Source organism: Stylophora pistillata, chromosome 6, assembly GCF_964205215.1.
Source record: "Stylophora pistillata chromosome 6, jaStyPist1.2, whole genome shotgun sequence".
Taxonomy (NCBI): Eukaryota; Metazoa; Cnidaria; class Anthozoa; order Scleractinia; family Pocilloporidae; genus Stylophora; species Stylophora pistillata.
In genome coordinates, this window is record NC_142524.1 from 10,493,862 (window position 1) to 10,515,922 (window position 22,061).

A 22,061-nucleotide genomic window follows, 5' to 3' on the forward strand; every position below is an offset into this window, starting at 1 on the left:
ATAACTGTCAGTGAACAATTGAGACTTTGCAATGGAGTAAGGAGGTAACTGGGATTTTAAATCTATTTTCTCAGTTAAGTCTCTAAGTCATGAGGAGTTGCGTGACTCGCTTTTGCTCATTCTGGCCCATTCAACTGCGCGTGCGTGTCTATATTTCTAGCCATGCTGAGGTCAAGTTGGGTAGTGACATACAGTCACACGGGGAATGGCGGAGTGACCGCTAAATACGAGTTGACCGCTTAATACAGGTGGCGCAAATTAATGGTATAGTAAAAAAAAACCATAAAAACGCCATTTTGTGTCATAATTGACCACTTAATGTACAAAAACTAGCCTCGTTTCGCGGAGAGAAACTTCCCGCGAGATAAAACCCTAAGAAAAAAATCATAATTTAGTTCACCTGAAACTGTAGGGAAACAGGCGGGGAAAAGATCTGGGGTTTTTGTTTGATTTTGTTGATGTGTCAGTCCTTTGGACTGTAAAGTTCTAAAAGTCACTGTACTTCACTGAAAAATGGTTGGAGAATGGTAGAAAATAATTCGTGGTTGGTACTGACGCGGCGTTTTGTCTCAGCCGAGAGACTCAGGAATTACCTTTCGGAATTTTCAAGGGAACTCTTTGGGCATCACGCTCGAAGTCTCGTTTGCAAATTTAATCACTCATATCTGCTGTGACAATATATTGTGTGGGTTTGCGTTGGAGAAGATGCTCTGAACTTCCCACTTTGGGAGCTATTTAAATTGCCTTTTTTACCACTAGTTTCACTTTGTTTACCCCGCCCTTTTCGCACGATTTCTGTTGCTATACTGATCATGCTCCTTTGCATAATTGAATTTAACTCTCCACGTCCAAGACCGAGTAGCATTGAAAATCAGGAAGAAATAAGATTATAATAAAAACAAAAACAAAAACAAAAAATCAAATGCAAAACCACGCTAATTGCTTCACTGTTTGTACTGGTCTTACGGAATTAACGAGAATAACTGCCCTATTTTTCACAAAAAAAAAGTACCATTAATCTCTTTGATGAGTTTCATTATTTTTAAAAAGTAAGCCGCGGAAAAAAGCTGTTTTTTTTTTTCTTCGCTTTTGGTTTGTTTTGAGAAACAGAAAGTATTTTTCATTATTTCCACCTAAAACAAGAACTGAAAAATAGTTCTTCGTATAAACCCTGCAGTTTTGTTTTACATCACTTTTCCGTATGATGCACGATCCTCGCAGTAGATAGCGCTATTTAAGCAATAGCGAAAATCAGACCTGAAAAAAATCAGGCCAGTACGGGATTCGAACCACTGACCTCTGCGATACTAGTGCAGCGCTCTACCAATTGAGCTAACAAGCCAACTTGGAGCAGGCCGTTAATTTGATTCGTAATAAACCCGTGAAAGTGATAAATCAGATACAATGAAATATATGAAGTTCATATATTTTGAACTGCGGTATTAGATACCTATGATGCACGATCCTCGCAGTAGATAGGGCTATTTAAGCAATAGCGAAAATCAGACCTGAAAAAAAAAATCAGGCCTGTACGGGATTCGAACCACTGACCTCTGCGATACTAGTGCAGCGCTCTACCAATTGAGCTAACAGGCCACCTGGGAGCAGGCCGTTAAGTTGATTCGTAATAAACCCATGAAAGTGATAAATCAGATACAATGAAATATATGAAGTTCATATATTTTGAACTGCGGTATTAGATACGTATGATGCACGATCCTCGCAGTAGATAGCACTATTTAAGCAATAGTAAAAATCAGACCTGAAAAAAAAAATAAGGCCTGTATGGGATTCGAACTCCTGACTTCCGCGATACTAGTGCAGCGCTCTACCAATTGAGCTAACAAGCCAACTGGCAGCTAGATGTTAAGTTGATTCGTAATAAACCCGTGAAAGTCACGGGTTTATCACTAAAATATATGAACTTCATATCTTTCATTGTATCACATCACTTTTCCTTCTGAATTTTTATCAAAATCGATCCTCATTCCAAAAGCCTCGTTGTTATGAAGAAATGTCCAAAGATTATTCGACTTATTAAACCTAGGCCTGATAACAGATAAATCGTCAAATGAATCTGAGCCACGTGAAGACACATCAGTGTTCCTTAAGTGAAACATAGTTCCCATAAAGAGGTTATGGGTCACTCGCTAGCCTCGCTCGTTTCTTCCTTACTCCATGCATTCCTTACTCGCATCCGATTTCTAACATTACTGCTTGGTACATTTGCTTAAATATAGTTGTTATTTTCAGCGTTTGACCTTGACTTCTCTTCGATTTCAATCAAATGCTGTTTCCACCGTGACTGACGAGCTGATGTTAACGCGTCCTACTTCCTTTTTCTTTTACCAATTCCAGAGTAGCTATCCACCGTGTCTGATTGTTCCTCGTCCGATACCTTTCTTCTGATGTCCAGGGCACGCTGTTTAGACTCACGACCCGATGCATGATCACCTAAGGAATCTTGTGTTACCCCCAGAGAAGGGTAACTTTGGGCTGTGTCCAGGTGTTCCTCGCCAAACAAATTTCTTCTGATATCAAGGGAACGCTGTTTGGACTGAACAGCTGATGCATGATCTCCCAGGCACTGTTGAATGATTCCCAGAGAGAGGTAACTTTGAGCTGTGTCTCAGTGCTCCTCCCCAAACAACTTTCTTCTGATGTCAAGGGCACGCTGAAGAGACTTAGGAGCTGATGCACAATTACCGGAAGAATGTTGTGTGGCTCCCAAAGAACAGTAACTTTGGGCTGTGTCTGGGTGTTCCTCGCCAAACAACTTTCTTCTGATGTCAAGAGCGCGCTGATCAGACTTAAGGGCTGATGCCATATCACCTAAGGAAAGTTGTGTGGCCTCCAGAGAATCGTAGCTTTGAGCTGTGTCTGGGTGTTCCTCACCAAAGAGCTTTCTTCTGATGTCAAGGCCACGCTGTTTAGACTTTTGAGCTGACGTATAATCACCTAATGAATGTTGTGTGGCTCCCAGAATGAATGTTTGACCGCCTCCCGGTTAGTTCAATCGATAGAGCGCTGGATTGATGTGCGGGAGGTCGAGGGTTCGAGCCCCGGCCGGACCAACACCCAAGGTCTTAAAATAATTGAGAAGAATATGCTGCCTTTCTATAACATCAAGAAATGGTTTAGATATTCTAGTCTTCTCGGATAAGGACGATTAAATGGAGGTCTCGTCTCCTGCAGGGTTAGGGGTAGGAGACGTTAATTTCCCACGCATGAGATTACGGTGTGATGGATGTCCTCCCCTGGGGTGGGATGGGTGGGTGTTGTCTTGCGATTAATGAGCCTCTGGCTCGGGCAATATGGGCAACCATGCCCCACGCAAAGACATTAAACTTGATTACAGGAACCCAGAGAATCATAGCTTTTAGCTGTGTCTGAATGTTCCTCGCCGAACAACTTCCTTCTGATATCAATGGCACGCTGATCAGACTCAAGAGCGAATGCACAATTACCTACGGAAAATTGGGTGGCCCCCAGAGAATCGTAACTTTGAGCTGTGTCTGAGTGGTCGTCACCTAACAACTTTCGTCTGATGTCCAGGGCACGCTGAAGAGACGGCAGAGCCGGTGCATAATCATCTAGAGCAAGTTGTGTGATCCCCAGACAGTAATGACTTTTAGCTGGGTCTAAATGTTCCCCGCCGAATAACTTTCTTCTGATGTAAAGGGCATGCTGGAAGGACGGAAGAGCTATTGCAAAGTTATCTAAAGAAATGTGTATAGCCCCGACTAACCAGTGATTGTCAGCCACTCTTGGGCTGAAATGTGTATAGCTCCTCTCCAAACAGAGTTCGCGTAATGTCAAGCGCACGTTTTGAAGACTGAAGAGCCAAGGAAAAATCGCCTGATTCCCATTATATAACCGCGGTTTTGTAATCATCCTTCAAAAGGCTTAGCGGCGAACAGGGGACCTTCTCCTTTTTCTTGTCCTGATCAGCAATGTGTGCATCCAGTGAAGAGGTATCTTTAGTTGGTTTCTTGGGTGGCAGATTCTTGTCTGTTTAAATGAAAAGCAAAAATAACAACGGTTGACTTTGTTTGTTGATTCAGGGATATTAACATTTTCATAGAAAAGCTTAATTGACTTTCTGTAATGGATGGTCAAAATATGTGTCCTAAGCCTTCACGGTTCTAATTTTTTGCATTTTTTAATTGGTATCAAATATGCTAAACAGACTCCTGAAAGAGACACGCAAATATTTAATAGGTTACTGGTAACAAATAGGATCCTTTCCCTCTTCTCAGTAAAAGCTCTAAAATTGTGGGGTAGAGGCTGTCGTTAAACGGCTTCTGGATGGCGATGAATTATGGTGTTGACGTTCTTACAGACGAAGTATGCTAATTCAACAACTTAATTTGTGAGCCACAGCTCCACTAAAAACTCACTTGACTGTGTCACATTTGCATGGTCATGGATTACCAGTAGCTTTTGGCCGTGCGGTCAGTCATCGCGAAACGATCTAGGTAATAATTTGTAAAACAAGCATAGGACGGAATAAGGAAGATCAACTTTTCGCGCGTAAATTAGGGGCGTTTTTCACGGGGAGAAGTAAAAATGGCGAAGTTAGAATCAACTTCAGCAAAGTTTTTTCGGACTATAAGATAATATTGCTAGACTTTGACTGCTGTTCGAAACCACTTATGTTTACTAGAAACATATTGTCCTCGTCACTTCATACAGCACTAGCGATAGCATCATGTTTGTAAAAAGAAGATACAAATAAGCTATATTGAAAACAACAACCTGAAATAAGGAGTTTTTAAGCCACCCTTTACCTCTCCCATTCCCCTCTAAGGAGTTATGTTATTCTTTGGCAATCAGAAATAGTTTAGTTTCAATGTTCGAAACTCGTCAGTTTTAATCTGTTTCAGTCTTCTATAATCCTCAGCTGTTTTCATTCCTTTCTTCACACAACGATGAAGACAAACGGAGCTATTCTTGTAAAAGGTTTTTTACTGAAGGATTGCAACATTGGATCTTGTTAGCTTTATTCAACTCAGTCATATACATCACAAATATTTTATGATCCAATGTGGATATAAATTTAGTATATAATATAGAAGCAAACACATAGCCTTTACTTCAAGGGTGAGGACATCGTGGGATTAAATGTGTTAACATGTGGAATGTCATATGGTGTCTTCCCTTTTAGTGTTATTATGGAGGCTAGTATAACCTTTTTTTACTCCCATGAGTGACCAAGACAGAAAATCTCCTTACAATGTCAACACAATACCAAGCAAACAGGTGATGAGAATACAGAAAAATTTCAAACAAAGGGATTATTAGTTAACCCAATACCAAATTCTTCAGTGACATCATAAAAATTCTGTGGGAGACAGTGAGGAGAATTCTCAATGGGAGTGAAGGTTTTGAATTTGAAACCCTCACTCCACCTTTGTGATAGATCGAACGACTGTAGTCACGAGTGGAATGGAATGGTTATTCACAGTTGAAGGGAACCATTGATTTGGATTGATCCTTGAGTTCACACATGAATTTTTCTCGTGACGCTCTTTGTTATTCGAACGCGTGAATGCTCTATTGCAGAAGCGGCAAATGTGTGGCATTATCCGATCAGAAGTTTAACGGGGTAGTACGACTCCTATTTCGTGTCAAAGTGATACTAATGAAAAAATGTAAGAATCTCTGCTTTTTATTCATAACATTCATTATCATTGACTAACCACTTTCCCTAACTTATCACAGTCACATACACTACTAACACCATAGGTTTAAAATATATTTTATTACACGACTCGGGCAGTCAGAGGGTCAATAACTAAAATCAACCCATCAAAATACTCTATTGTCGGTCCAATATTCTCTAAGTATTGGACCGGGCACTTTCCCGAATGGTCCCGAATGATACCGCACTTGTGTCCCTTTGAACTTCAGTGGTGTAATAAATCTCTTATTAACCAAGCTTGCTCGGGACCGTACTGGAAGAATATCAGCCCTCGGTCTTTTTTGTACGGACCTCGCTGCGCGAGTTTAGTTTGGTCTTCTGTCAATGAGGAATTTTCTATGCGAGGTTTTAAAGATGGAGAATCTATAGGTTAACTAAACGTTCTGGGTGGCAACCTTATCAAGAAAGGTGTTTTACGACTTAAAGTTACCTAGGGACAGAACTTAAGGCAGCACATGCATTGGTATATCTCCTGTGAATGGAAGCGTTAGATTTTTCTTTTTTTAATTTGATACTGCTGAGTGTCTTTCAATCTAAGAAACAAAAAGCTCTGTTAGCAAGCGTGATCTCTTGGAGTGAGGTAAAGTCACTTAAAAACCTGAAGTGAGTTTGTTCTGAGTTCACATCACCACAGAAAATATAGATTCACACTAGACTTATGGAAGAAATGTGCAGCTTTGAGATTATGTATACATATATCTCCTGAGAAGTAGGTAATCTTTTCTTAAATTGGAAGTACATATTTCTAAAAAATAAATTACCAGAAGGCTTTTGGCTGTGAGGCCAGTCATTGCGAAACGATTTGAGTAACAAATTTTAAAATTAGCTCTTAAAGGAGGGGCATTTTGCTAGAAGAGAAGTAAAAATGGTGGAGTGCGGCTCAGTTTTAACAAAGGTTTTCAGGATGATAAGATAATATCATTAGCAATCAAATGCAGTTCAGTGGTTACAAGCGGTGACATCAACTCAAACGCTATCATTCTTTTTACGTAGAATTAAAAGTTCAGATTTAGAGCTTGTTCGTAGTTGGGGCACTTTTGACTGCTGTTCAAAACTGTTTGTGTTTGAAAGAAGCATCCCGTCTTCGTCATTTCATACAGCTCTTCCATCCCTCTAGCTCCCTCTTTCATATTTCCTCGACCTTTCTCTAATCAGAGGGCCTTACGTATTCTCTGTAAGAGGGTCGTTTTCATTGAACAAATGTCCTTCCACTTTTCAGCCCTCTTGATACTGTCCACAATAAAAAGTGTTCAGATGAAAGATTTAACTAGATTCTTATTTTTTTTTATTTATTTTTTTATTTATTTAATGATTCACCCGAAGGTGGGTGTAAATACAATAGGACTCTAAGTCCCCTCCAAGATATTTACACCCTTAATCCCAACCCCTAAATTAGATTTAAAATCCCAACCCAACGCATTAAGAAAAAGAACAAACATATAGTACATATTTTACAACTGACCGCGGAATTGTCAAGCGCACGTTTTGCGGACTGAAGAGCCGAGACAAACTCGTCTAATTCCAACTGTGTGACAGCAGTTGAATACTCAACCTTCAACTGGCTTAATGGCGAACAAGGGACAAAATCGTTAAATTTCAACTGTGTGACGGCAGTTGAACACTCAGCCTCCAACTGGCTTAATGGATGTGTACATTTTTGAACAACTGACGACACCATCAAATCAGCGCATTTCATAGAGATAGAAATTGTAAAATGATCTCCTTAAGACATTACTGTTGGCTAAAGCTTTGTTTTTTTCGCGCGCCCTCGTGAACTTATTACGGGTTGTTTATCGTCTTCCGCCGTAATGTTCCAAAAATCGGAAAGAATGTGATCACATGCCAGCTCCGAGTAATATTCAAAGCCATGCAAAGAAATCGTCACCAAGCGTTGAACGACCGCAGACGTTCCAAAACACACAAAAGCCAAGATCGAGGAATATCGTGTAACGCTTTTAAGAACATTGAGATAACCGGGCTAGGACAAAACACTTACAGACCCCGGGTCAACTGACCCCCAACTGACCCCCTTACTGACCCCCTCTTAAATTCACTGGAAATCATAAATTGAAGCTAACGATTACAACCTAACGATACAAAATTACGATATAATAATACACTCTTAAACTCCAAAATTGATAAACAAGCAGTACTACGTACCCGACAAACCTGTCAACACGTGCGAGCGGTGAATGGATGGCGGTACCTGGAACTGACAACTTTTGGACCTTTCCTTTGGAACTTTTGGACTTTTGGACCTTTCCGGTTTTCCGATAGAGGTTTCATTTATTTTTATTTTTTCTTCTTTTTGGTGGAACGCAATTCCCATTCGTCACTCGTTTATGAGCATAGGAGAACTAACAATTGTGGTAAAACGAGTTTGGACTATGGCAGACTCGTGGTATTAACCAGACCGACCATCTTCCGCCATTTTGGAATTTAAGAGGTGAGTGTATTATTATATCGTAAGTTTGTATCGTTAGGTTGTTATCGTTAGCTTCAATTTATTATTTCCAGTGAATTTAAGAGGGGGTCAGCCCTAGCTAACCGCTCCACGGTTAGCTCAGTTGGTTAGAGCGCCGGATTGTGTTGTGCAGGAGGGCGAGGGTTCAAGCCCCGGCCAGACCAATACTCATGGTCTTAAAATAATTGAGGAGAATTTGCTACCTTTCTTTAATATCAATAAATGGACAGAGATTCTAGTCTTCTCGGATAAGGACGAATAAACCGTAGGCCCAGTCTCCTGCAGGGTTAGGCGTAGGAAACGTTAATTTCTCACTCACGTGATTACTGTGCGAGGGATGTTCTCCCCTGGGGTAGGATGGTGTTACCTTTTTGTTGAACATTTGCAACAAAAAAAAGGGGAATTTCTTGTTTTTAGTGTTGGGAGGCCTGTGCCTTCCATAAGGCATAGCGAGCGAGGAGAAAACACGTGGAACGTTATGTTTTTTTTCAGCCGGACATGTTGCTTGTTGAAGTTTTCAGTTAGCGTTGTTGCGGATCCCAAAGGCTCATACATTCGAATCATAAAATTGATCTCGATTGTGAGCTAAGAAATAACGTGTGAAACTAGCGACTACATTAACATTCGAATGTATGCCGGAAAAAAAATGGATAAAGGCGACATAGAGACGAATGTGCATGGGGGCGAGATCGACGATGTCGAATTAGATCCTGAGAAAGAGACAAGTGCGGATCCTGTACGAGCGAGAAGGGTTAATATGAAAGACCAGGAAGATGTTGCAGCGGAAGAACTGTATCAGGCAAGGCGCTCACTTGGAGGCTATTTGGCTCGAGAAAGTACAGTTATAAATCAAGTTAAAAACAGTATTACTGAGGGTCGAGAATGTGAAGAAGTTCGTGAAGCTGTGAGGAACCTTTAGCATGCATGGGCTCGTTATAGTGAAGTGTATCAGAGTTATATTCTTAAGAACTTGCCTGTTGAAGAATTTAAGCGTGTCGAACAGCGTTACAGTAAAATTTATGACGATTACTCTCGATGTGAAAAGACAGTTGAAGATTATTTACGACCAAGTTCATTTCACTCTTCAAAGAATAGTTTAAAATCCTCCAATGGGGAACCAAAATTGTCACCGATAACTTCAACTAAGTCGAAGTCATCAAGATCTTCGAAATCTTCAAAACTGAGGGAACTGAAGAAAAATGTAGAATTGAAGAAACTCATGGCAAAACAGGCATTAGAGATAGCACAATACGAGGCAGTAATGGAGAAGAAAAAAATTGATATCGAAATGCAAAAACAAAAATTGCTAAAGAGGTGGGATTTAAAGCTCAGTTAGAAGAAAAGGATAAAGCCTGATAGTTTCGAAAGAAACTGTTTGGGGCTACTTCGGTGGGAGTAACGAAATAATTTGGATATATCAACAAAGTTGAAGTGGTAAATTGGCCACCGTAACGATTACAAAAACTGACGTTTCGCTCCGACGAAGGGCTAACGCTCGAAACGTCAGCTTTTGTAATCGTTACGGTGGCCAATTTACCACTTGAACTTTGTTGATATATCCAAATTAGAAGAAAAGGAGGTTGATTTGCTGGCTTTAGAGGATTATGACAGTGCATCTGATGAAGAGAACTCGGTTGTAAGAAATGAAGATGAACCCAGATTCTCTCTTGAACCTCATCTACCGAAACAAGAACAGACAGCCAATTGGGTTGCCAACTGTCAGCAGGAGACTAAGCCACTGAACCCCAGAGCCCCCGAATTTATTCAACACTCAGGCACAAATTCAACTCAGGCAGTTTTGTTGAAAGTCACCACTTTTCAGGCGATGCAACCAGTAAAATTTAGTGGAAGTGCCGCAGACTTTCCAGTCTTTAGAAGAAGGATTCGAGACAACGTGTAAGATGGTTTATTATCTGATGCGCAGAAAATCGAAGTTCTACCGAAGTTTGTGACAGGTGAAGCATATGATGTTGTAGCAAGATCTGCATGGTGTTCATATGAAGATATTGTTGCGAATTTAGAAGATCGCTATGGTCAACCAGCTACAGTTGCGGCTGTCTGTATCGAAAAGCTGACAGTGGGACCGAATTTGGGAAATAGAGATTTTAAAGGTCTACGTAACTTTGCCGAACAACTCCAATGTGCTACCAAAAGATTACAGGGGGACTATGAACGCGAAGCAAGCACAACTGCGAATATGAAGTTCATCACCGGACGACTGCCCGACTACTTGATCAACAAGTGGGCTGACGTATCGTATTCCATCAGAGAAAAGGGACAGAATCCAGGCCTGGAAGATCTAGCCAAGGAAAAAGTGCGCTGGCCAGTAGCCGTTCTATATAGCGGAATCTGCAAAGAGTTCCGCGTACGAGTGTTACGAGTATGTATATTTGATCGCTTGGTAAAGGTACTCGTTACGTATTGAGGCGCAAGACCGTTCTGACATTTAAGGGTCAGAACGGAGTCTCAGATTAGGCTGACCCCCTATGAACCACCATTTACTTTTTCCGGTGTTGACTATTTTGGCCCCTTTTACGTGAAGAGAGGAAGAGAAAAAGTTGCAGAGAAGCGATGGGGCACCATCTTTGTGGGTATGAACTCTCGAGCCGTGCATCTCGAGGTTGCTAGGTCCCTAGAAACAGATGACTTCATTTTGCTGCTGATGAGATTTCTAAACCGAAGAAGGGGACATGTGAAGGAGCTTCGCTCCGATAATGGATCGAACTTTGTTGGGGCTGATCGGGAGATTAAAGAGGCTATTGATAAAATCGACAATGAGAAAGTGGGTAGAGAGTTGTCACAGAGTAGCTGTAAGTGGGTGTTTCACCCTCCAGGGGCATCACACATGTCAGGAGTTTGAGAAAGACTTGTGAAAACTGTAAAGAGGAGCCTGAAGGCTATCCTTGGAAAATACCTTATTAACGAAGAAGTACTCCAAACAGTGTTTACGGAAGCTGAACGAATTGCTAACTCCAGACCATTGATAAGAAATTCATCAAGCTTAAATGACGACGAACCTCTCACACCCAGCCATTTCTTAAACATCCGTCCCACAGTGAATCTACCCCCAGAAATGGTTGATGACAGTGACAAGTTTAGTGAAAGCGATTGCGCCAGGCACAGCTACTGGCTAACCATTATTGGAAGCGTTGGCTCAGGGAGTACATCCCCTCACTACAAGAACGTCAGAAGTGGCGCAAAGCCCAAAGGAACTTGAAAATTAGAGAGTTGAGAATTGGATCCGACAGACTGGTTAGGAGTCCAGAAGTGAGGACCAAAGGGTCAACATACCGAAGGCCAATCACCAAGATTTGTTTGCTGGAAGAATCAGACTCTGGAGAAGCTTAGTAAACTGAAAGTCTAAGAGACAAAACGATTGACTATGAACTGGCCCTAAAACATGAGCCTTCATGGGGGGCGGAATGTTGTTACCTTTTTGTTTAACATTTACAAAAGAAAAAGGGGAATTTCTTGTTTTTAGTGTTGGAAGGCCTGTGCCTCCCATAAGGCATAGCGAGCGAGGAGAAAACACGTGGAACGTTTTGTTTTTTGAGTCGGACATGTTGGTTGTTGAAGTTTTCAGTTAGCGTTGTTGCGGATTCCAAAAGCTCATACATTCGAATCATAAAATTGATCTCGATTGTGAGCTAAGAAATAAAGTGTGAAACTAGCGACTACAGATGGGTGGGAGGCAGTAGCCATAAAAAGTGATTATAACTGTCAACATCAAAAGGAGGAAAACTTAGATTGAGAATGACTACGTTTTCAACAGGATTTTTTCTTTGGTGTGTGTAAACAGCAAAACAAATCCGGTGTCCGGTGTTGGACCCCTCGATCCAATTCCATTAGCAGGTATGGACCCAGCCCCCCTCCCACCCCCGGTCATTATATGAATAAAGGCTGATAGTTTCGAAAGAAACTGTTTGGGGCTGCGTCGGTGGGAGTAACGAAATAATTTGGATATATCAACAAAGTTGAAATGGTAAATTGGCCACCGTAATGATTACAAAAGCTGACGTTTCGAGCGTTAGCCCTTCGTCGGAGCGAATAGAGGAATTGTGGGTTGTGTGTGCTTTTAAAGGCAGAAAATGGAGCTACGTTATTGGTGGGTGCATGGCAACGAGAAAAACATGAATAAATTAGTGGAATGAAAAGCGTTCATTGATCCCTGTGGGATTGAGACTGCCGGTTTGAAAGATGAGCTTTTGCTCAAGATTTTTACGGCTTTCCGTAAATAATAATATGGACTCTCACTGATTTGGGCATGTACTAAAACCCGAAACACCGAAACGAAACCACCGGAACAACCGAACGAAACCACCGAATCAAGCGGAACAACCGAAACGAAACGAAATTTCCGGAAATACAGTTTAAAGGAGTCACATATCATCCCCAGATTCTTTTTGCCGCCATAATTTTAACCTATCTCCTCTCCCAGGTGATAAACGGTAGTAGCCCACGTGAGTTGTTTTTACCGCCGATTCCCGCGTTTGAAACAAAGCACGAGAGCATGGCCGAACAAACTAAAGAGCTGAATGAAAAGGTGAGCATAAAATGTATTTTATAACGTTAAAGATTGAGCTATGTACATTTTAAAATGTTTAAGACGCATTCATTCCAGTTAAAGCAAGATCTGGCCTGTGAATATTTATGTTGTGCGAGATTTAACGAAATACATTTTAGGCTCACCTTTTCATTCAGCTCTTTAGTTTGTTCGGCCATGCTCTCGTGTTTTGTTTCAAATGCGGGAATCCGCGTTAAAAACAACTCACGAGAAACTCAACTCAACATTTTGATAAAAGGCTGATAGTTTCTAAAGAAACTGTTTGGGACTGCGTCGGTGGGGGTAACGAAATAATTTCAATATATCAACAAAGTTGAAATGGTAAATTGGCCAACGTAACGATTACAAAAGCTGACGTTTCGAACGTTAGCCCCTCGTCGGAGCGAATAGAAGAATTGTGGGTTGTGTGTCCTTTTAAAGGCAGAAAATGGAGCTACGTTAGGTGGGAACATGGCAACGAGAAAAACAAGAATAAATTAGTGGAATGAAAAGCGTTCGTTGATCCCTGTGGGATTTAGACTGCCGGTTTGAAAGATGAGCTTTTGTTCAAGATTTTTAAGGCTTTCCGTGGTACCTAAGTGTAAGGAAAGACCGCAGATTGCCATATGTTGCATAGAATGATTAGGTAAATTAAAATGTCTAGCGACTGGTTTCGATGTGTCCTTGTCATTCCTTTCCACGTCTCGAAGGTGTTCTCGGAATCGGTCACCTAGTCTTTTGCCTGTTTCGCCGATGTATATCTTTTTGCAATAAGTGCAAGTTATGCAATAGATTACATTGGCGGAGGTGCACGTGAACTGATCGGTGATCTTAATGGATCGTTTAGGTCCCGATATTTTATCAGTGTTGTGAATAAAAGGACACGTTTTGCATCGGGCACGAGCGCATTTAAAAGTGCCTGGTTGATCATTAGTCTGAAAAGAACTTCTGACCAAAAAATTGCCTATGTTTTTGTCGCGTTTGAATGAAACGAGCGGAGGCTGCGAAAAGACAGTGCTTGTCTCTGGATCGTTTTGAAGTAATTTAAAGTTTTTAAGAATGATGGATTTAACTGAGTGGTTGTGAGGATGAAACGTGAGAGTGAATGGAATGCGGTCGGAATCTTCCTTATGCGACGTTTGTAGTGCTGAATGTCGATCAATAAGTTGGGCGCGGTGGTAACCCGCTTGAACGACAGAAACAGGGTAACCACGTTTATCGAAAAACTGGCACATTGACTCTGATTTGTGATGGAAATCAGGGTCATCACTACATAAACGACGAAGTCTTAGAAACTGAGAAAAAGGAATGGAATTCGTAACGTGAGATGGATGCGAAGACGAATATAACAAGTAATTATGCGAGTCTGTAGGTTTGTAATACACACTAGTGCATAAACCGTTACCTTCAATTGAAACTTTGATGTCTAAAAAGGATAAAGAATTGTCAGAAATTTCCCAGGTATAGTTCAGAGCCGGGTGAAAAGAATTGACTGAGGTTATGAATTGAGTGAGCTCCTCTCTGGTAGAGGAGGTAGCGCCGATGCAGTCGTCGACATAGCGACCGTAGAGTTCAGATCTGGACCCGTTGTATTGGCTGAAAAATTGATGTTCGACAAAACCTACAAAAAGATTGGCAAAGCTAGGTCCCATTTTGGTGCCCATGGCTACACCATTGGTTTGTTTGAAAAAGTTGTTTCCGAATGAAAAACAATTGAGTGTGAGCACTAGTTCGGCTAATCGTAGTAGTGTTTCAGATTTAGGTTCCTTATCAGTAAGTTGATCAAAAAAATGTTTAAGGGCCAGAAGGCCTTCGCCATTAGGAATGACAGTGTAAAGAGACGTAATATCCATGGTGAAAAGAAGTTTGTTTTGGCCAAGAAAATTAGTCTCGAAAAATTTGAAGAGTGTGTTGGATGGTAAAGTTTTGACGTTGGGAGCCATAATTTTGTCTAGATAGCTGGAGATAAGTTCGGTAGGGCAACTGCAAGCCGAGACAATGGGCCGACCCGGGTTGTTAGGTTTGTGAATTTTAGGTAAAAAGTAAATACGAGAAGTTCTAGGAGTGGTTATGATGAGATTTTTTGCTGTGGCCGGCAATTCTTGTTTAGTTATGAGTTGGTTGATCGTATTCTTGACGGAGTTTTGATCAGCTGGCAGTGAGGTCTTTGTCGACCTTTTGATAAAAAGAGGTGTCAGAAAGTTAAATAGAGGCAAGACCGATACAACGTAGATAAGTATATTTTAAGACGGAGCACTACATTTCGGCTGGCCAAACCAGCCTTCTTCAGGTGCAGTGGGAATTTACAGAGAATTGGGATGATGTTTCATAGATAGCTGTATGATGTAACAGCGGTTGCCTGCTGAACATTTCACAGTCAGGAAGTTGCCGCAAAGCTTCTTTTTGGTAGAGGTCGGTGCGCCAAACAACAACTGAGCCGCCCTTATCGGCCGCTTTGATGACTATGTCTTTCCTCGACATTTTGACCTTTGTAAAAATAACAGGAAAGAAGCTTGGAAATTATATGGTGTATTGATTAAACGTAAATCAAAGGGTCAGATGCCCATATCAAAGATCGTACGAAATAATAGGGTCTATACTAATAGAGCTGAAATCGCAGACCAGTTTGATAAACATTTTGTAAATGTTGGACCAAACCTGGCCAAAGAAATCAAGAATTGTGAAGGGAGGCCCACACAATATATAAAATCAACTCCAATTGATAGTTTTGTTATGTCTTATGTTACAGAAACTAAGGTCTGTCCACTTTTTAAAAGCTTAAATAATAGTAAATCATCCCTAGATGTTCCTAATAAAATGATTAAAATTGCTGCTGAACCATTGTCAGTGCCCTTAACATATATTTATAACCTATCTATCGAAACTGGGGTTGTGCCAGATGTATTAAAAGTCTCGCAAGTTACTCCTATTCATAAGTGTGGAGATGCTGCACACCCGAGTAATTATCGCCCAAAAGCAACTCTCACCCCATTCAGCAAAGTAATTGAAAGTCTAGTCTATAACCAACTATACTTCTTTATAGAAAAGCACCAAATCTCATATAAATGTCAATTTTGATTTAGAAAAGGATACTCCACTGAACAGGCTCTTCTTGAAATAACAGATAACTTGAAGCTAACCATAGATAGGAAACAAATAACTTGTGGACTGTTCTTGGACTTATCAAAGGCTTTTGATACAGTTAATCATGACATCCTACTATCTAAACTCTTTTTATATGGCATTCGTGGAATTCCAGGTAAATGGTTTAAAAGTTATTTGGAACACCGTACACAATATGGGAAAATTGAATCTGTTAAGTCTGGATATGAAAATATTACATGTGGCATACCCCAGGGCTCAACTCTAGGCCCACTGCTATTTCTACTCTTTATAAATGATCTGCCAAACTGTACTAACAAACTCTCAGTGCGGAGCTTTGCAGATGATACTAACTTATTCTTTACTGATAACTGCTTACAGCATCTTGAATCTGTTATGAAAAATGAAATCAAACAATTTTATAAATACTGTTCCCTAAATTAGCTGTCAATTAACTTTTCAAAGACAAACTACATGTTAATTTCATTGTTGGGAATTAGTAGATTGCCTGACAACACAACGGTTTTCCCGATAAACTCGCGCTAAAATCACTCGCTCACGATATAATTTTTTACTGATATATTTTTCTTTCACAATGTGCCGAGTTTTAATTACAACACACGTGGTATATTTTAGAACAAAGGATATACAATCGGTGAATGTTTCCTTTGGTTGGTTACGGATACTAATGATGACAGATTCGATGCCTATCCCTTTCCGGTGGACTAAACAACGAAATTTTAAACGCGTTAAAAAGGCATTGATTATGTAAACACACGATTTCCGACACCCTTCCCCCATTTGCCTCAAGAGGGCAAATGTCCACGAACTTAAACAGTTGGAAAATCAGTCATGATCAAGAAATGTGTTCATTGTACATTCTCGTTAATATCCCGAATACGAAATCTAGCTGCTGCAGCAGCATCCCTTAGGGGCCTGTAGACCGGCGCGTCTGCACTCAGGGTCGCCGGTGGGGTCTGTACTGACTTGTCACAGCTCAACTCCAGAGGATACAAGTGCTGAATTGGGCGCTCCAGATGCACCTATGCAGATTTTAGCTTTGCCCCACGAATCACGCCATCACGGCTGGTGATTAGGTCTTCATCGACTCCCAACTTCCGCTTTGCTCAGATCTTCTCCTCTGATTTGATGATAACAACTTCTCCCCTGGATGGATAGGTCACGTCTCCTTTGTGCTTCAGCCAGTGTCTCTCTCTCAGTCCACGGAGGTACTCTCTTGTCCAGCGTGACCATAGTGTATCCTTGCACTTCCTCAAATACTTAGCTCTCTTCCGCAAATCATGTTCCTGAACGCGATGAGGTTCTAACTCTGGTAGCATGTTCGGTTGACCATACAGGAAGGAACTCGGGGTCAGGATAGGTAGCTGAATATCGTCATCCACGTAACTCAGTGGTCTGTTGTTTAGTGCCACTTCTATGTCTAGCAGTACCTCTTCAGGTTCAGTCCAGGATAGTAGACCGTTTCCAATGCACTTGTAAAGAGCTCCTTTTACGAGTCCCACCATTCTCTCGAATTGCCCTCCCCACCACGGTGCACGACTCAATTTGAACTGTCACTTGATCCCTTGGTAAGCGAGGAAATTCTGGAACCTTTCATCTTGCATCACTTACTTAATCCACTGGGCGGCACCGACGAAAGTTCTTCCGTTGTCGGAATACACCTTTTGCAGTCTCCCGCGTCGAGCGATGAAGTGCTTGAAACTCGCGAGGAATTCTTTAGTTTCCAAGTTGGGCAGCAAATCCAAGAATAAAGCTTGTGTTAGGCTACAGGCGTACAGCAACACATACGCCTTTCCCTCTGTCTTCGCGTTCTTACGGTACTTCAACGGTCCCGCGTAGTCGACGCCGACGACTTGAAAGGGTGTCTGACCTTCCGTCCGATCCCTTGGGGTGTCTCCTTGGGGTGGGGATAAAAATGCTTGGGCTTGAAACTGCCGACAGCCGTGGCAACTCTTCACGACTCGTTTGGTCAATCTGCTAAGGCGCGGAACACAGTACAGCTCTCGGACCTTTGCCATGGTACTGACGAATCCCCCGTGGAGCGTTCCGAGATGAACTTGTGTTACGAGCTTCTCTGTAAAGAGGTGACTATCGGGCAAACATACCGGGAAATGCCCTTGGATTCTACCTCGACATTCCAAAACGCCGTCTTGGCTTGGTTGTAGACTCAGTTGCGACCGATCTTCTTGGTATTGCTTATCAGCTGCGGCTCGGGACTGGACTCTTTTCACCCAAAAGATTCTCACTTTGTTAGTTTCTTCAGTTGTCAGAGATCCCTTAAGTCTTCCAGTCTTCCTTGAACGAACGTTGTGGACGAACCGCATTATCCACGCACAGATTCTCATCGTCCTCCAGTAGGTAGATTTCTCAAGTAGGGTGTCTAGCTCGTCTGTAGTTGCTATCGCCACAGCAAAAACATCTCGCGTCGCTTTCACTTCTGCCATTGATTCATCTTATGCCTTGGTCACAATATCTGGAGGCCAGCACGCTTTGTTTTTCAACCACTTCGGTCCATTGCACCAACAGGGATTGTTTGTCACATCTCCACTACGGCTTCCAAGGTCAGCAGGGTTCTCCAAAGTCCCCAGGTCACTTCCAAATGTGCTTGTATTTTCTCAACCCTGTTACTCACAAACTGCTTACATGTGCCTATGTACCTGGAGATCTGATCCAGTGCAGGGCGACGGTGCTATCGAGCCAACATTACCTTTCTATTAGGGGAAATCCCTCCAGACCTGAAGCCACGTTTGCCAAGAGATTCACTGCCATATGTCCAGACATCAACTTTAGCCGAGGGATCGTCAGTCCCTTTTTGGAAAGTCTCGCTCTCGCTGCCATGAGCCCCTGATTGGCGCCTGACTCTTGAACGACTACAGCATACACAGCCGCAGCTACACCCTTACCACTGGGATCACCAAAGGCGTGCAACTCGATTGACGGAATATCCTCTTGATAGGCTGCTAAAGACCTCGGGACTGTGAGCTGCTGGGGAAGTCACTCCTCCCATTGGATCCAACTCTGCATCAACTTGTTTGGTAGCCTTGCATCCCAGTTCAACTTAGAGTCACACACGTCACGGTAGAGAGTTTTTGCGCCCAATGAGATAGGAGAGGCCAATCCCAGTGAGTCATAGATCCTCGCCACTTTGCTTAAATTTCCCGCTTGCTGGGATCAGCTCTCTGTTGTGGAAAACTCACGCCGACAGTATCGTTTTCCTTGTCCCATAGCGAACCAAGCAGGGTAGTTCCTTTTCTTCTGGGGAAGTTTAACTTCTCTTTTGCGTACGTTTCTTCCTCGATCGAGACTGGTTCGGAAGCAGCTGATTCCAACTCTTTCACGTTCGAATGCCATTTATGCAACTCGAAGGTGCCCTTGGCGAATACAATCTGAGAAGCTGATTTGATTTCTTTTGCCTTTTCACTTGTAGGGCCGCCGCTGATAAGGTCGTCTACGTATAAACTTCTTTCGATCTCGCTGACAATGTTCGGGTAGTTTTGTCTGCAACTCTCCAACAGATGTTGAATTACGCCTCCCAGCAGGAAGGGCGACGATGTGAGGCCGAAAAGAGCTCTGGTAAACCTCAGCGTTCCACAATTTGACTGCTTTAGACCTTCAACCAATGAAATCTTAGTGCATCGCGGTCTTGCTCTTTAATACGGACTTGGAGGAAAGCTTGCTTGATGTCTCCTGCGACTGCAACTGGATGAAATCGAGAACGAACTAGGACACTCCAAAGCTTGTTCTGAAGAGGTGGACCAGGATTCAGACACTCATTTAGCGAGGGTGCACCAGACTAGGCCCGTGCTGACGCGTCATAAACTACTCGAAGCTTGGTGGTTTCGGCTGTGTTGCGTACCACTGCCTTGTGAGGAATGTAAAACTCGTGTTGCCCAGTTGGAGGTCTACTAACTCTCTCGACGATCCCAGCCTTGATTTGGTCTTGGATCACTTGATCGTAACGCTCGATCATTCCTTGACTGCGTAGCTTCTTTACGAGGCCAGTTAACCTGCAAAGACTTCCTGCTTCGTTGCTTGGCAGAGGGGGGTGGTTCCCCTTCCATGGAAGGCTAGTTTCGTACCAACCCTCTTCGCCTCGTCTAAGTTGTTCTTTGAACTCTGAATACACCTCGTCTTGGTCACCAGTTGCACAATCTGCGAGTCGAAGTACGTCCACACTGCACAAGTTGTCGTAATCTGCCGTCGATGTTTGTGTCAGGAACATTGGAGACAGATCCACTTCTTTGCCTGGCGAAATAATGGTCCATCCAAACCTTGTTTTCTCGGCGATAGGCTCGTTTGCGGCTCCGATAAGAGGTGCGGTTTCAGTCTTTATCTTAGTATAGTCGCACACTCCCGAGATAAGGTGCATTGGAAGGAAATCCTTTGTGTCCACATCGTCCATTTTCACTCTCTTTAAATGATCGTACCTTTCCAGGACCTGCTGGTAGCGAGGGTTTTTCAGGGATAAAAGCTGTTTTCTGTTTACCATGGTTACGTCCGTTTCAAGGAGGAAATCACCATTCAGGGAACTTATCTGGACCTTGAAAATCTCCAGAGGCTTAGTAACCAATCCAATCATCATTTCAATCTGTCGTACCTCTCGTTGATGAGGCCTCGGAAAATTGGTCACGGTCAATTGATTTAATTTTTCTGAACTGTAAACGTTTGACAGCCACTAGAGGTCTTTCAGGTTTTAGTTGACAGAAGACTGGGAAATGGTCAGAAAACAGCTCACCAGTGTAGGGGCGCCCAGCAATGATGTTATCAGATATACGAGTGATGATCAAATCCAGTGTGTGACCAAGTTCATGGGTAGGGTGTACAACATGTTGTTTAAGACCCATCGACACCAGAAGATCAGACATGTTTCTACAGTCATTGTCATCAGGTTGGTCCATATGAATGTTAAAATCGCCCAGTATCAACAAGGGCTCACTTGCCATGACCAAAGACTCGAGATAATCTGAGAATTCAGTGATAAATGTTAAAGTAGACACAGGATGTTTAACAGAATATGGAGGCCTATAGACTATAACAACCCGCAAACGTGTAGTAGCCGCAGGATTGACCAACCATTCCGACACCTCGAATGACCCTTTTCCTGCAACCGAAACTTTTCCAACGTTGATGGATTCTTTGAAAATCAATGCAGTCCCGCCTCCTCTGCGATCACTGCGGGGACAATGAAGGAGTTTGTATCCCTGTGGTGTTATTTCACTAAAAATAGCTGTATCATTGTCTGTAAGCCAGGTTTCAGAAACAGCAAATAGATCAGCCTTGCTATCGCATACCAAATCCACAAACGACGCTGACTTATTTCTCAAAGATCGAGCATTGAGAACGCAAAGCAACAATTGTTGCGTATCGTTCTTGATATTTACCAGTACTTGTTGATGCTTGGCCGCAATAATGTTGATCAAGTTACGCTGACACGGCGGTGCACGATTGCATAAGCAAAGTCGCCGTTTGTCGAGTGTCGATTTCCGATTACAGTTTGAATAACAGAGGGGCCAGGATTTAAACTTACATCACCAGATTTGATCAGTGGAATCAGCTGAAAACTGGAAGTTGAATTGTGATGATAGTTCACTCTGGCGCCAAAGTAACTCATTCCACGAAGTCGACAACCAAGATGGCGGCCTAATCTCCGAGTGGAGTTTACATGTATATTGCTTGTTATCACTTCCAACGAAGACACTGAGCTGCCAAAACGAATCGGTGTACAAGAGAAGTAATATAGGCTATTTCCAGATAAAATATTTCTCAGGGTAAAGACCAAATAAAAACAATAAAAATGATAAAACTACGGAGCCAAGAAGAACACGTCCGAGTGCCATGCTGAGGGCAGACCGACTAAAAAAAAGACATGATGTTTTCCACATACGCGTTAACGACCTCGCTTGTTTGGCCATACTTCCTTGACAGGATGTTCTTCGCGCGCTCGTATCCCTCTGATGAAAAGGGCAAACCGTCGATTTCCGTTCGTATCTTCGGGTCTACGAGTTCCTTTAAGTAGGAGTACTTCGTCACGCCAGCTATTTCTGCCTTGTCGATCTCGGTTTCAAACTGACTCCAGAACCAGGGCCAATCTGTTAGCTCGCCTCTAAACTTTGTAATGACAAGCTTAGGAAGTTTGGCGGTTTTCGCTGCTTGAGTCAAAATCGGTTCTGTGGTTTTCGCATGGTTTCCTTTTGTCTCCCCGATTTGCTTCTCATAGCTTAGCCTCA

General features: G+C 42.4%; 3 protein-coding genes across 3 annotated transcripts; all 3 read right to left on the bottom strand.

The window, feature by feature from the left end:
• Positions 1 to 16,940: 16,940 nt before the first annotated feature.
• LOC148728206 (uncharacterized) lies at positions 16,941 to 17,339 on the bottom strand. The gene has a single exon (XM_088724414.1). It carries the CDS (start codon positions 17,337 to 17,339, stop codon positions 16,941 to 16,943), a length of 399 nt encoding a protein of 132 aa, XP_088580540.1.
• A 102-nt stretch (positions 17,340 to 17,441) lies between these two features.
• Positions 17,442 to 18,278, bottom strand: LOC148728207 (uncharacterized). The gene has a single exon (XM_088724413.1). The coding sequence runs from the start codon at positions 18,276 to 18,278 to the stop codon at positions 17,442 to 17,444; it is 837 nt and encodes a 278-aa protein (XP_088580539.1).
• Positions 18,279 to 19,627: 1,349 nt separating this feature from the next.
• Positions 19,628 to 20,416, bottom strand: LOC148728208 (uncharacterized). The gene has a single exon (XM_088724929.1). The coding sequence runs from the start codon at positions 20,414 to 20,416 to the stop codon at positions 19,628 to 19,630; it is 789 nt and encodes a 262-aa protein (XP_088581055.1).
• Between the last annotated feature and the right edge of the window lie 1,645 nt (positions 20,417 to 22,061).